The 16,473-nt window shown below is 34.7% G+C and overlaps 1 protein-coding gene across 6 annotated transcripts in view; it reads left to right on the top strand.

Moving 5' to 3' along the window:
* Positions 1-16,473, top strand: part of C14H8orf89 (chromosome 14 C8orf89 homolog) — a 30,242-nt gene that overhangs the window by 11,480 nt on the left and 2,289 nt on the right. For 2 of the 6 annotated variants that reach the window (XM_061438987.1, XM_061438988.1), the window contains exons 2-6: positions 1,511-1,677; positions 4,156-4,309; positions 7,353-7,449; positions 9,729-9,783; positions 16,432-16,470. In XM_061438987.1, the coding sequence (XP_061294971.1) occupies positions 1,551-1,677; positions 4,156-4,309; positions 7,353-7,449; positions 9,729-9,783; positions 16,432-16,470 (472 nt within the window). In that variant the 5' untranslated portion in view covers positions 1,511-1,550. Of the gene's footprint in view, positions 1-1,510; positions 1,678-4,155; positions 4,310-7,352; positions 7,450-9,727; positions 9,784-16,431; positions 16,471-16,473 lie in introns of all 6 variants that reach the window. The other 4 variants (XM_061438989.1, XM_061438990.1, XM_061438991.1 and 1 more) reach the window with 4 other exon arrangements.

Raw genomic sequence — 16,473 nt, 5'->3', positions numbered from 1 at the left:
GGTGGTCTTCCCATTTTATAATTGGATTGTTTGTCTTGTTGATATTGACTTGTCTGAGTTGTTTGTATATTTTGGAAATTAAGCCTTGTCAGTTGCATCATTTGCATCAGTTGCAAATATTTCTCCCCGTCGGATTACCTTTTCATTTTGTTTATGGCTTCCTTGCTGTGTAAAAGCTTATAAGTTTGATTAGGTCCCGTTTGTTTACTTTTGCTTTTGTTTCTATTGCCGTGGGAGACCGACTTAAACATTGCTACAAGTTATGTCAGAGAATGATTTGTCTACATTCTCTTTTCGGAGTTTTACAGGGTCATGTCTTATATTTAAGTCTTTAAGCCATATTTGGTTGATTTTTGTGAATGAGTGTTCAAACCTCATTGATTTACAATCCATATGAATTTTTGAATTGTTTTTACTACAATTTTGAATTGCTTTACATTGGAACTTTGATAAGGATTGCATTGAATCTGCAGATAGTTTGTTTTTAGTGTATAGAAATGCAAATGATTTTTGTTTCTTGATTTTGTATCCTGCAACGTTCCTGAATTCCTTTGTTAGTTCTAAGTTTTTTTTTTTCCTGGTAGAGTCTTCAGAGTTGTATATGATCATGCCATCTGAAAACAGGGACAGTTTTACTTTTTTCTTTCAAATCTGGTTGCCTTTTCTTTCTAATTGCTAAGGCTAGGACTGCCAGTGCCACGTTGAATGGAAGTTGTGAGACTGGGCATCACTACCTTATTCCTGATCTTAGAGGAAAGCATTCAATTTTTACCTTTGATTATGATGTTAACTGTGGGCTTTTCATGTATAGCCTTTTTTAATGTTGAGATAATTTCTCTCAGTTTCTTGTTTGTTCAAAGTTTTTATCATGAAAAGATGTTGAATTTTATCAAAAGTTTCATGCATCTATTGAGATGATCGTGTAATCTTTAAAAAATCTCTCATTTTGTAATGTGATATATCATTAGTCAATTTTGATATATCAAACCATCCTTGCATCTCAGAGACAAACTGCATTTGGTCATGGTGCATAATGGTAATATTTTTGAGAGAATCCTAAGCATTACATTGTCTTGTAGATTATTACTTGCTGTTGATGGAGAAAGAAATGGCAACCCACTTCAGTATTCTTGCCGGGAGATTTCTATGGACAAAGGAGCCTGGTGGCCTACAGTCCATGGGGTCGCAAAGAGCTGGACACGACTGAGTGACAACACACGCTTGCTGTTGGATTTTAAATGTTTCATGTTGCCAAATACCTGTAACCTTGAATTTGAAAGGATTCATTCAAATATTTAGAAGAAAAAAGTCTTACAACTTATTTTAGCTATATTCTTGAAGGCCTCTTGCTTTAAATTCCCAAGGGTCTGTATTTACATGTTATAAGTAAACTTTTCATTTAAATCTATATTAATATTTACTTTATATGATGGAAAACAAATTATAAAAATGTAATTTCTGAAATACCTTTTTTTTTCCTTTTGTATTTTGTGTTGTGAATCTGATGCAGTATCTCACTTTCATCAGCACTGTTGAAAGAAGAAGAAAAAATGCCAGTGCTGTCTCCTGAAATCAAATGTGAGCCTTCTAATGTCACCAGAAATACCCTTGGTGGTGGTTTTCTTTTTGAGAGTAGTTGGAGGAAAGCAGTGTTAGAAACACAAAAGATGAGGAAAGGTAACTTCCATATTTACTTATTTTACTTAATAAAATGTAGAAGTTGTGCCTCATTTACGTATTTACATATACCTTTTTAAGCAGTCAAGAGATGTTAAATAATTTCTGTAACATTTATGTAAGAAGGATAATACCTTAGGCTTATGGAAAAGAGAAATGGAAGCAGATTAGAAATAACTTACTGAAGGCATTTCTGTAAATCACGATAGAAACAAATTCTGAAGACCTAAGCTTGTTATCAGTGTAGTAGTATCTCTGTTGGATCATACTTCTTTTTATGCGTAGTGTTTATTTTTAAATACCTCATGTTGTTTTTTATATTTAAAAAAACCCAAAACTTTAGCAGAACCTTTTTGTATTAATAATTCTAACCAAAATTTTACTTTTTGAGTGAGTTATGTGGAAAGTATCTTATATCTTATAGTTGCTCACTAAAGACTAACCTGAGAACTGTCAAGCTGTATACAAATGTAAAGCTTCCCCCTTAATTTCAAACACAATTGTATTTCCTATTTACCCTGAATTCTGCCTTCCCCTTTATTGATGGAGATATAATTCTTGAAAACAGCAAAATTCAGACATTTTTTGTGTGTTGCTGTGTTTGTCAGTGTTGCCTCTAGTGTCCCAGGAAAGGTGCTCAGAAGACACCAGTGTGTCTGTTCTCCTACCTCCACATCTAATTGCTGAAAAAAGACTCTATGATTTTTGATGAAGAGAAACTAATTTTTTTCCAAAAGAAAAAAATCAAAAGTTGCAAAATAGCATTTTGAGCATATAACTCCAGTCCCATTAAATACTCTTTCTATTTCTGTGCTAGATTTACTTAGTAGAGAAAGCTTGAAAAATAATTCTCCAAGTTTAAAAATCATCCAAAACTTTAATCTCTTAATCTGTTTTTTCCACTCACTGTCATCATTTTGAATTTTGTTGTTGTTAACATTTTGACAACCTGTTTTACCAGTGATGTGCAAGGTCAGTCGAAGAAGCCATCTTGATACTTCAGATGTTGCTCTTTATACGTTTGGTATGGAATTTTGCAGAGAGAAAATTGAAATCAGTGCCTGAAATGGAATTCTTTTCTCTCTCATTGCTAGCTCAGATAATCCTATATTTGTGCCTCTTGATTATCACACAAAAGTAGGAAGAAGGAAAGATTTAAAGTACCAGATACTGTAAGACTCTTGAAAGTGTTTTTAAACTCTTTAAAAACTAATTTTTATTAAATAAATTTAATAATTTCATAAATTTAAATAAATTAATTTGCTTTATAATTTTGTGTTATTTTCTACTGTACAGCAGAATGAATCAGCTATACATATCCATACATCTCCTCCCTTTTAGACATCCTTCCCATTCCAGTCGCCCCAGTGCACTAAGTAGAGTTCCCTGTGCTCTACACTATGTTTTCATTAGTTGTTTATTCTATGCTATGCTAAGTCACTTCAGTCGTGTCCGACTCTGTGCGACCCCATAGACGGCAGCCCACCAGGCTCCCCCTAGGGTATATGTGTCAATCCCAATCTCCCAACTGCTCCCACCCGCATGTTCCCCCTTGGTATCCATATATTTGTTCTCTGTGTCTGTGTCTCTGTTTTGCAAATAAGATCATCTATACCACTTTTCTAGATTCCACATACATATGTTAATGTATGATATTTTTCTTTTCCTGACTTCACTCTGTATAGAGTCTCTAGGTCCATCCACATCTCTACAAATGACTGTTTTGTTCCTTTTTATGGCTGAGTTCCTTTTTATACCATATAAAGGAATGTATAGCTGATTCCTTTTATGGCTGATGGACATTTAGGTTGCTTTAATGTCCTGACTATATACTGCTATGAGTATTGGGGTTCATTGTATCTTTTTGAATTATGGTTTTCTCTGGTTATGTGCCCAGTAGGGTGATTGCTGGTTCTTTTTTTAAGTTTTTTAAGGAAGCTCCATACTGTTTTCCATAGAGGCTGTATCAGTTTATACTCTCACCAACAGTGTAAGAGAGTTCTCTTTTCTCGATGACTTCTCCAGCATTTTTTGTTTGTAGATTTTTTGATGGCCTTCTGTGTGAGGTGATTCCTCATTGTAATTTTGATTTGCATTTCTCTAATAATTAATGGTGTTGAGCATCTACTCATGTGTTTGTTGGCCATCTGTAGGTCTTCTTTGGAGAATAAGCTATTTTTCCATGTGAAGGTATCTAATGTTCTGGGAATTCTGGTTGACCAAAATAATGAAGGCAGAGGACAGTGATGACTCTGGGAGATCTGTGAAGCTCTCCTTCCTTCTTCTAGTATTTAGCCCCATAATGAGCTCTTCTCTACTGTCCCTATTCTAGGAATTGAAAGATATTCTCTTGGAAAAGATGTTAGCTCAATTATAGTAGCTTAATTTTATTTTCTTAATGACTGATTTAGTATAAAAGAAGTTATATACATTTAATCAAGAAATAATACAGATGGTTATAATACTATTTTAAATTAGAATACACCACAGCATTTGGTCTAGAAGAATTCAAAGAATGTGTCAAAATGCCATATTTACCAGGATTGCAAAATTGCCAAAAGAGTGTAAGTTCCACTCCACTAGAGTTTCGTAGAAGACTCCTGCATGCTGATACCGAGATGCCTCCTGTCAGGTAGGTTATTTCTACTTGATTTTCTTTTGTTGAATATTTATTTGAAGTAACACTAGTGAATACAGAGATTTTTCTGGCTAGTGAATCTAACTCTTTCTTGACAACTTTTTTTTTTTTTTTTGCATAAGGGATTTAATTTTTTAAAATCTCAATTAGCAATTTTTATTCAGTTTGACCAGTAGGTACTTTTTTCTGTTTTCAAGTAACATTGCCAGAAAGAATTTAAGAACTAACTTTAAAAAAAAAAAACAACTTTTATTGCTCTAGCATAGATTGCTCATGAGAATATTGAAAGTTTTAGCAATATAAATAAACAAGGTCTCTACAATAGGAACCAGCTTCTGTACCCTAAATAGAGAACCTTGTTTCATTTCTAGTTTGATTGAAGTGGTGTGAGGGGAAATTCTGAATGAGAATTCAGCCTAATGAAGACCTTGTATTGCCATCAGATGAAATGAGTTTGTTAACCAGAAAAGTCCCACTGACTTTGAATTCTGGCATTTAAAAACATTATTATGAATACCTTTCCTTCTACAAATCAGATAGCATTAAAAGAAAACTTCTTTCTCCAAAGGGACCTAAAAATTAGTAAGATAGTCTCATACCCCATTTGGTTCCTGCTTTTATTTATTTTTTCATGAAGTATGTGTTGAATGTGTAGTACTCATTCACTTTGCCAGCCTAAAAAAGATGAAGCATTTTCTTTTGTTGGATATTTATTTGTAGTAACACTGCTGAATGTAGAGGTTTTTCTGCCTAATGAATATAATTCTTTCTTGCCAGTTACTCTCTTTAGTGGAAAATGCAGATTTTCATATTTTCTCCTGCTGTAGGGAGCTTTAAAGATATCTAGTTATACATGGCACACACATAATTGGAATTTTAGAATATATATCTAGAATATATATAAGTTTTCAACTAGTGTTATTGGTCTTGTTGATTACTCTTGAAGTAAATTTTTATAATATAAAGAACTAGAATATACTAAAAATGAAAAGTTATAGTTTATATCTGAATTATGAAAATAAATAATTTGAATTTTGTAGAAAATCTGGAGAAAAAAATAAAAACAATTATTTGATAGCTTACCCATTTTAACATACCCATTTTTATTCTTAGAGCTTCTCTTCTATCATCCTCTATTTTCATGGATTTTTATTTGAGTTGTGATTTTAGTATAATTCCAATTTTTTATTCTGGCCCTTTTTACTTAATATTACATGTGTACAGTTTTTCCATATTACTACATAATCTTCAAACAGTCCTTACTGGCCACATTATAAAATATTTCTTTGTTAGATTCATAGTTTATTTAATTTTATTTAATTTTCCTGTCATTGCTTTGACTTTTTTCACTTTGTAAATGACACCATAAATGAACAATAACACACATAAAGCTTTTGCCATTGTTTTTAATATCATCTGAGGACAGACTGTCAAGCTATAAAATATAAAAACCAAAATCATTCTTTCTGAAGTGAGGTTATAATGAAATAAGGCAGATAGTGAAGGACAGGGAAGCCTGGCATGCTGTAGTCCATGGGGTCACCAAGAGTTGAATGCAACTTAGCCTGAACAAATGCAGAATCAGAGAGGGTAGAAGAGAGACAGTGAGTTGCTAGTGGACCAGATGGTAGCAGTTAAAGAGGATGGATGGCGGGGATGTAGAAAGAAGAGAGACCATTGAAAACATGCATGTGAAAGCTACTTAAGGACAGTGAGTTTCTTTTATTATCAAGATACCTGTTTCCCTGACACTCAGCTCACCCTTTGAGTAAAAGTGTGTAGGGCTGCACACTTGGCCTTGTCTCAGTACAGACCAGTCTTCTTTCAATCACATGACCATCTTAAAGAAACTGCAAACCCAGAAAGCATCCCCTGAATTAACCCATTGATTTTTAGATTTTAAGTCTTCATTTGGCTTCCTACCTTTTTCATCGGATTTCAGTTCATTATTTTTTTCATTTACAATTTGGCTGTATGTGAAATGATTTCTTAATATTTTACATTAACTTGAGTGTGAATTTACTTACTTTAATGAAGAATAATTTGAATATATACATTCATGTTATGACAAGTGTTCTTCAGACACAGAATGGAAGAGTGGTGGCTAAGAACCATGCTGTTTACGAAGTGCTTCAGATCAGATCAGATCAGATCAGTCACTCAGACGTGTCCGACTCTTTGCGACCCCATGAATCGCAGCACACCAGGCCTCCCTGTCCATCACCAACTCCTGGAGTTCACTCAGACTCATGTCCATCGAGTCAGTGATGCCATCCAGCCATCTCATCCTCTGTCGTCCCCTTCTCCTCTTGCCCCCAATCCCTCCCAGCATCAGAGTCTTTTCCAATGAGTCAATTCTTTGCATGAGGTGGCCAAAGTACTGGAGTTTCAGCTTTAGCATCATTCCTTCCAAAGAAATCCCAGGGCTGATCTTCAGAATGGACTGGTTGGATCTCCTTGCAGTCCAAGGGACTCTCAAGAGTCTTCTCCAACACCACAGTTCAAAAGCATCAATTCTTCGGCGCTCAGCCTTCTTCACAGTCCAACTCTCACATCCATACATGACCACAGGAAAAACCATAGCCTTGACTAGACACACCTTTGTTGGCAAAGTAATGTCTCTGGTTTTGAATATGCTGTCTAGGTTGGTCATAACTTTGCTTCCAAGGAGTAAGCGTCTTTTAATTTCATGGCTGCAATCACCATCTGCAGTGATTTTGGAGCCCAGAAAAATAAAGTCTGACACTGTTTCCACTGTTTCCCCATCTATTTCCAATGAAGTGATGGGACCAGATGCCATGATCTTCGTTTTCTGAATGTTGAGCTTTAAGCCAACTTTTTCACTCTCCACTTTCACTTTCATCAAGAGGCTTTTTCATTCCTCTTCACTTTCTGCCATAAGGGTGGTGTCATCTGCATATCTGAGGTTATTGATATTTCTCCCGGCGATCTTGATTCCAGCTTGTGTTTCTTCCAGCCCAGCGTTTGTGCTTGGTGGACGTAAATATTATTTCTTTTTCCTGTGTCTTTATTTTAGCCATTCTACTGAGAACATATCAAGTTGCCTACAAGTATTTTATTCTCCTCTACATATTGCACAACGCCCTGTGAAAGGACAGTCTTGGCAAAGCAGGAAAGTACTCATTTTTGTCTGTCTTGTATACAATCCCTTACCCTTAAAAAAAAAAAAATCTCTGTATATATGGATATTTGATTTTATACTCTGATAAAAGTTTAATGTGTTTTTAATGTGTTTTTAAGTTTCTTTAGTGATAAAATTTTTCAGTGAACTGCAAGATGATGTATTGTGGTAATGTAATTGAAAATAGTCCTAGAGGTGAAGTGCATTTAAAAGTTACAGTTGACTATTCTGCATATGATATGATAAACTGCCATCAGCTGTCATACTAGCAGACCTGAAGCAATGATTTGTAAGTTTAATTCCATTAAATTAATATTATGAAACTGACACAATATGACCTCTCAACTCACCAGTGTTATCTTTAAAAGTTCTATGCAGCCAAGCACAAGATATTTGTTCTGATATTTGATACTGTTTTTTTAAAAATGTATGTTCTGTGTTTTTTGAGGACGTGACGCTAGTGGTAAAGAGCCCATCTGCCAAGGCAGGAGATGTAGGAGACGCAGGTTCGATCCCTAGGTCAGGAAGATCCCCTGGAGAAGGGCATGGCAACCCACTCCAGTGTTCTTGCCTGGAGAATCTCCATGGATAGAGAAGCCTGGTGGGCTGTAGTCCATAGGGTCGCAAAGAATCAGACACAACTGAAGCGACTTAGCACAGGCATGCACAAAGCCCTTCACACTAAGAAGATTAATCATAGAATTTAAATTGTCTCTCAGAAGGTGCAAGAGAATCTGAGGAGTATCCTTTTTTTTTTTTTTTTCTGAGGAGTATCCTTAGGGACCACTAAAAGCTTATTACATAGCAATCAGTAAGGCTGGTCTTGAGTTCCAACCTCAGTGTAAATACTAGGTATACTTACCTCAACTGTACCCATATTTGATGTCTAGGAGAGGTGATGTTGCCATGGTAATAAGTTGCTCCGATACCTCCAAGCAGCCATGTAGGCTGACTTTGTTTAGTGTATTACATGGATTAAGAATGAATATATGTTTTGATTGGATAGAGGGGAAAAAAGTTATAGCTGGTTTGTAAGTTTAGTGTACTTACAAGAAATTTGGAATGCTTATGAGTTATCTTACCTACGGCCAATTTGATCATGATGTATTTCCTCTAATAACTTACTCATTATCTAGGTTATTTGTAGGAATAGAAGTTGATTATGACAAAATTCCAATTGTGGTAATTAATAGGTAAAAAGAGCACAAATAACTGATAGTTGGTATCTGGCTTAAAAAGAGTGAAAAGGCTGGCTTAAAACTCAACATTCAAAAAACATTGCATCCAGTCCCATCACTTCATGGCAAATAGATGGGGAAACAATGGAAACAGTGAGAGACTTTATTTTCTTGGGCTCCAAAATCACTGCAAATGGTGACTGCAGCCATGTAATTAAAAGATGCTTGCTCCTTGGAAAAAAAGCTATGACCAACCTAGACAGCATATTAAAAAGCAGAGACATTACTTTGCTGACCAAGTTCTGTCTAGTCAAAGTTATGGTTTTTCCAGTAGTCATGTATGGATGTGAGAGTTGGACCATGAAGTAAGCTGAGTGCTGAAGAATTGATGCTTTTGAACTGTGGTGATGGAGAAGACTTCTGAGAGTCCCTTGGCCTGCAAGGAGATCCTAAAGGAAATCAGTCCTGAATATTCATTGGAAGAACTGATGCTGAAGCTGAAGCTCTGATCCTTTGACCACCTGATATGAAGAACTGACTCATGGGAAAAGACCCTGATGCTGGGAAAGATTGAAGGCAGGAGGAGGAGGGAATGACAGAGGATGAGATGGTTGGATGGTATCACCACCCGATGGACATGAGTTTGAGCAAGCTCCAGGAGTTGGTGATGGACAGGGAAGCCTGACGTGCTGCAGTCCATGGGGTCGCAAAGAGTTGACTGAGCGACTGAACTGAACTGGTATCTGGCATATCTAAATATTATGCTAATTAATCTTAAGTCCCTTCCTCTAGCATTCCCTGAATCATGATTAGTTATAAGTTCAGATAAAGGTGGGAAAAGGATGACATAGCACTCACCCGTTGGTAAAATTTGTTAGCAAAAACCAAGATACTGAGTTGGTTCATACCTGCCTCTGATGTGGTTATTTGTGATGGGAGGAGTTTCCTTCCTTTAATGTTTATTTAATTTTTATATGATGTCCTTCAACAAGTGAATTTCACTGAAAGCAAGCTTCTTGTCTCAAAGTATTTTAAAAAATTAATGTACCCTGGATTTATATAAAGTGAATTTATGAAAATATATAATTTTAGGTTAAAGAAGACTAAGCCCACATGTACTGTGACACCACTTCAGGAGAAATCAAAAGGTAAGCTGGATCATCTTTTTCTCCTACGACTTGTCTTATGAAGGGTGTGAAAATACTTATCTTTTTTAAAACTTCCTTTCTTTCCACTGACTTAATTGTCTTTGTTTTGTCAATTTTTCTTTTAAGCTGTGCTTGTTTTATCAACTTAAGTGCATGTTGTGTTCACTATATACATGCCTTTATCATGTCATGTTGGAAGATGGAGCGAATAAACAGTACCTCTCAAAATGAGGAGGCACCTTGAGACTGAAAACCAAGGCAGACAGTGCCATTGAATCAATGGATCAGCTTATTATATGGTGACTTATTCACAGGGTGGGAGTTCCAGGGTGAACGATGACTGGAAACATCTGTAGCTGCACTCTGCATTACCGAGTGGCTGTTGGACAAATTTATAGTTAACCTAGCGTATGGGGGTATATGCTTAGAAACAGGAAGAACATTCCTAAGTCAAGATTTATGAATGGGTAACTATTCTCATGGGTGTCAGGAATATGTCAGGGAAGGTCTTCATCATTGTTTGGAGACCACCTGGTCCTTATGATTTGTTGTTGTTTAGTCACTAAGTCGTGTCTGATTCTTGCAGCCCCATGGACTGTACCCCGCCAGGCAATATGGAAAACAGTATGGAGGTTCCTCAAAAAAATTAAAAATAAAGCTACCATGTAATCCATCAATCTCAGTACTGGATATATTTCCAAAAGAAATGAAATCCATATCTCAAAGAGATCTGAACTCACATATTCACTGCAGCATTATTCACAACAGCCAGGATATGGAAACAACCTAGGTGTCCATTGACAGATAAATGGATAAAGAAGATGTAGTGTATATATATATACCCAATGGAATATTACTTTGACATAAAAAAAATAAGGAAATCCTACCTTTGTAACAGTGTGGATGAACCCAGAACACTTTATACAAGTGAAATAAGTCAGATAGAGAAAGACAAATACCGCATGGTATCACTTATATGTAGAATTTTTTAAAATGTCAAACAGAGACAGGGTAGAATAGTGGTTATCAGTGAGTGGGGACTGAGGAAAATGGGGAGCTGTTTTGGAGATATAATGTACAGCATGGTGACTGAAGTTAGTAATACTATTTGGTGTATTGAAGTTTGCTGAGCAAGTAGAATTTTAAGTGTTCTCATCTCCTCTGCTCCTCAAAAAGGTAAACAAGTAAGATGATTGATGTGTTAACTAACTTAATTATGATAATCATTTTACAATGTATATGTATATCAAGTCATCAGTGAGTGAGTGAGTGAGTGAGAGTTGCTCAGTGTTTGACTCATTGCGACCCTATGGACCATAGTCTGCCAGGCTCCTCAGTTTGTGGAATTCTCCAGGCAAGAATGCTAGAGTGGGTTGCCATTTCCTTCTTCAGGGGATCTTCCCAACCCAGGGATCGAACCCAGGTCTCCTGCATTGTAGGCGGTTTCTTTACTGTCTTACCAGGGAAGCAAGTCATCAGTGGTATATTTTAAACATACACAATTTGTATCATATATGCCTCAATAAAATTGGTAAAATATGGAAAACTATATTATAGGATTAGTAAAATGAAAGATAGAGCATTATGAAAGTACCCAATTAAAGTGAAGAGAGAAAGATAATACAGAACAGAATATGCAAAGACAATATGTGATAAGATAAAACTACTTTACACATGTATAATTCTAATTCCAGATTAAGAGGAGCAAGAGAAAGTGAGACAAGCAGTATTTACTTACTGGCTGAGAATTTCCCAAATTGACTGAAAAATACCAAACAATGGATACAAAAATTCTATGAACCTCCAGCAGAATAGCAACAAAGAAAATCATAGTTAGTCACATTATAGTAAAAAGGCTAAATATTAAAAAAAAAAAGAAAAAAGATAAGTTCTCTTCTGCAGAGCAATGGTAAGACATACAACTGACTTTCCAATGGAGACAATGGAAGCAAGAAGACAAAGCAGTGGTATTTTCAAGTGCTGAATGACAGTAACTGCCAAACTCAATTTGAATATACAATGAAAATATCCTTAAAAGTAAAAACAAAATAAAGACATTATTATTCAAATGGAAGTTGAAAGATTTAATTGTCAGTAGAGCTACACTAAAAGAAATATTAAAGAAATAATGATACAAGATGAAAGCATGACAACTTGTAAAGGAAAGAGAAGCAGTAGCAGTAGGATTATCTTAAGAAGTTTAAAATATATGTAGAAATGAAATACAGTAATACCATAGAAGTGGGATGGGGCATACATGGAGTTAAAATGTTGTAAGCTCCTTGCATTATTTGAAATATAGTAATTAAGTTAAAGTAGATTGTAGGGACTTCCCCTTGGTGGTCCAATGGTTAAGACTCTATGCTTCCTGATTGGGGAGAAGATCCCATACACCACATAGCACAACCAAGAAATAAAATTTCTTTTAAAAAGTCAATTGTAATATGTCAAAGAGGTACGATAAAATCTGTATGATAACCACTAAAAGAAAAGGATACAAGTAACAAGATTATAGGGAAATAGAAAAGTAAAAAATATTTAATCATCTCAAAGCAAGAAAAGAGGAAAAAAAGAAATATGAAATAGGACAAATAGAAAACAACTAGTAATATTAAAATTAAACATACAATAAATACATTGGATATAAGTGGACTAAATATTTCAGCTAAAAACAAAACCCATCAGACTAATAAAAATAATTATATGCTGGTTATAAGAAGTGAAGTGAAGTGAAGTGAAAGTCGCTCAGTCATGTCCGACTCTTTGCGATCCCATGGACTATAGAGTCCATAGAATTCTCCAGGCCAGAATACTGGAGTGGGTAGCCTTTCCTTTTTCTCCAGGGGATTTTCTCAACCCAGGTTATAAGAAGCACACCTTAAAAGGGCAGGAAAGATCGAAAATAAAAGGATAGAAAAATATAAACCATGTAAATGGTAATTAAAATAAAGCTTGTTATAGCTACACTAACATCAAACAAAATAAACTTCAAAGCAGGAAGTATTATGCACAGTAGAGTGATATTTCATAGTAACAGAAGGATTAATACAACAGAAAGATTTAACCATCCTAAATTTGTATGCTCTATTAACATAAAATACACAAAGATCAAAGGAATATAATGAAAAGGAAAGTAGACATTATAGGAGATTTTAAAACAAATATCAAATAAGACTGCAGTGGAATTAAACTAGAAATCAGTACTTAAAAATAATTATAAAATCCCACAGAGGTTTGGGTATTAAGAAATGTACTTTTAAGTAACTTGTGAGTCAAAGGAGAAATACAGTGGAATTTACATATTAGTTTGAACTGAAGGATGATGAAAATATGATACGTCAAAACTCCTCAGGTATAGTAAAAACATAGCTTTTAGGGAAACTTAAAGCATGAAGTACCTGTATTAGAAAAGATGAAAGGCTTAATAAGCAATGATTTTAATATTAATCTCAAGAATTTAACAAAAGAACAGCATATTAAATTCAAAGAAAATTAAAAAGTAATCAAGAGCAAAAATCAACAAAGTAGAAAACAAATATTCAATCAGGAAAAATCAACAAGAGCCAAATGTTAGTTTTTTAAAAACATGAATAAAATTGATAAATGTCTAGCAAGACTGACAGGAGAGAGAGAGATTATCAGTATCATATAAAAAAAAAGAAACCACAACCTAGCAGAATTGGCACTGGTAAATTCTTCCAGCATTTATATATTTATTTTTAATTGGAGGATAATTGCTTTACAACTGTTGTGTTGATTTCTGCCATACAGCAACACAAATCAGTCATAAGTCTACGCATATCCCCTCCCTCTGGAGCCTCTTTCCCACCCACCCCTCATCCCACCCTTCTGGGTTGAGCTCCCTGTGCTATATCGCAGCTTCCCACTGGTCACCTGCTTTACACAAGGTAATGCATGTATGTTGATGCTGCTTTCTGTCTGTCCCACCCTCTCCTTTCCCCCCTGTGTCCTCTAGTCCTTCCCCTGCACCTGCATCTCTATTCCTGCCTGCAAATAGGTTCATCAGTACCATTCTTCTAGATTCCACATATGTTATGTGTTAATATCCGATATTCGTTTTTCTCTTTCTGACTTACTTCACTCTGTATAACAGGCTCTAGGTTCATCCACCTCAGTTCAGCTGACTCACATTCATTCCTTCTTATGGCTGAGAAATATTCCATTGTATATATGTATCATAACTTCTTTATCCAACATTCAATTTTAAAAAGCTGTGTGATATAAATAATTCCAGAAAATAGGAAAAGAAGGAACACTTGAAGACCCATTTTATCAGGTCACTAACCTTGATTCTAAAACCTAGCTTTGACCTTATAAGAAACTTAAAATTATAGACCAATTTTTCTTAAGAAAATAGAAATAAAAATTCTAAACAAGACTTATCAATTCAAATTCAGTGATATATAAGAAGGATAATGCAACATACCATGTCAGATTTATCTAAGAAATGTGAGATTGATTTAACATTAGAAAAGCAATTGATGTCTATCATCTTGTTAATAGAATAAAGGAGAAACTGCATATGTTCTCTTTAATAATTGTAAAAGATATTTTAATAGGATTCAATATTCATGATTAAAAATATTTTTAGCAAACTATGAGTAGAAGGGAACTTTCTTAATTTGATAAAGATGGTCTTTAAAAAACCTACAGTAAACAGTACACTCAAACAACTAATGGGTCAAAGAAGAAGTCACAAGGGAATTTTGAAATATCTGGGAACAAATAAAAATTTAAAAATGCAACATACCTATAGATTGCAGCAAAAGCAATGTGCTAAGTGAAATTTATAGTGGCAAACACATTAAAAAAAAAAGGATCTTGAGTGAACCACATAAACTTACACCTCAAGGAATTAGAAAAAGAAGAATAAATTAAGCCCAAACTTAGCAGAAGGAAGAAAATAATAAACATTAGAGAAAAGACAAATGAGCTTCCTTGGTGACTCAGTGACAAGAATCTGCCTGCATTGCAGGAGATGCAGGATTGATCCCTGGGTTGGGAAGATCCCCTGGAGAAGAAAGTGGCAACTTATTCTGGTGTTCTTGCCTGGGAAATCCCATGAACAGAGGAGCCTGGTGGGCTACAGTCCATGGGGTTGCAAAAGAGTGGGACATGACTCAGTGACTAAACAGCAAAAACAACAAAGTGAAACAGAACAGAAAACAAATCAACAGGACCAAGACTCAATTTTTAGAAAAGATAAAGTTGACAAATCCTCGGTTACACTAGAAAAAAACAGAGAAGACACAAATAGTTAAAATTTGGAATGAAAGAGGAGACATCATAACTGATTACAGAAATAAAAAGGATTATAAGAAGCTACTGTGAACAATTATGTCAACAAATTGGGGAACCTAGAAAAAAATGGGTAAGTTCATAGAAACGTACAGCCTACCCAGACTGAATCATGAACAAGGGACAGGCTGTGCAGAGCTGTAGTAGAACTATTGAGGAGATTGAAGCAGTTATCAAATACATCCCACAAAAACAGTAAGTCCAGAAGTCTAGGATAAGAGGACTATAGTTTTAAAATTTGCACGTTTGCTCATATCGTATTGGTTCACACTCACTAACAAAGCTATACTTAGCTCTAAAGCAAGCTGAGAAAGGTAATCTCTCCCTTTTAGCTGGCCTTGTCCTCAGCTAAAATTCTGTTTTGGAAAGAGTAAAAAGTTTTGAAAAGATCATTAGTAGTCTGCCATAATTCTTTTACGATTAAAATTTATAGCTTTCTCTTGCAGATATTTGGAAATGTAGTTAATTTTTACAATTTAATCTTCCAGTCATCCACCTTGATAAAGTCTCTTGTTATTTCTTGATTTATGTTTTATATTGTGTATATATATTAATATATGAAATATATAATTTTTTAGTTCTTTGTGTAGATTACCATATGTGAATGATGTCAGTTTTATTCTTTCTTTCCAAAGGTTTTTCCTACCCCCCACCCAAGCTTTCATTTCTCTAATTTTACTAAGCTGACTAGGACCACCAATACAGTGGTGGATAGAAATGAAAAATAGGCATCTTTGACTTGTTTCTGATTTTAAAGGAAACTCCCTTAATGTTTTCTCATAAAGAATGATGTGTAGTGTATGTTTTGCATAGATATCCTTTATCAAGATAAAGAAATTCTCTTTAATTTGCTCAGAGTTTTTTATTTTAAAAACAAATGAAAGTTTAATTTTATCAAACATTTTCTTCTGAATTGATTGAAATGATCTTGTGATTTTCTGTTTAATTTTCTAATGTGAAAAATGACATTTGTAGATTTTTTTTTAATGTTCAGCCAGTTTTACATCCCTGGGATACCCACATTTAAGGCATAATTCATTATCATTTTGTGTACTACCATATTTAATATTTTGCTAGGTTTTTAAAATCTATCTTAATGAGTGAGACTACCACTAATTTTCTCTTTGCCTGAATTCAGTGTCAAGATTATAATGCCTTCATGAAATAAACTGGGGAGTATTCTGCTTTTTCTTTTCTCTGAAGGATATGACCTAAAATTGGAATGATTTCTACCTTGAAAGTCTGATAGAGTTCATTTGTAAAATTATTTGGATCACTTGTTTTCTTTAGAGGAATTTTTTAATATTAATTCAATCATTTTAATTTTAGGACTCTTAAGGCATTGTAATTCTCCTTCCATCAATTTTGGTA

The sequence above is a fragment of the Bos javanicus genome, chromosome 14 (assembly GCF_032452875.1).
Source record: "Bos javanicus breed banteng chromosome 14, ARS-OSU_banteng_1.0, whole genome shotgun sequence".
NCBI classification, from domain to species: domain Eukaryota; kingdom Metazoa; phylum Chordata; class Mammalia; order Artiodactyla; family Bovidae; genus Bos; species Bos javanicus.
The sequence above is the reverse complement of the archived record's forward strand: the minus strand, read 5'-3'. Positions and strand labels throughout refer to the sequence as shown.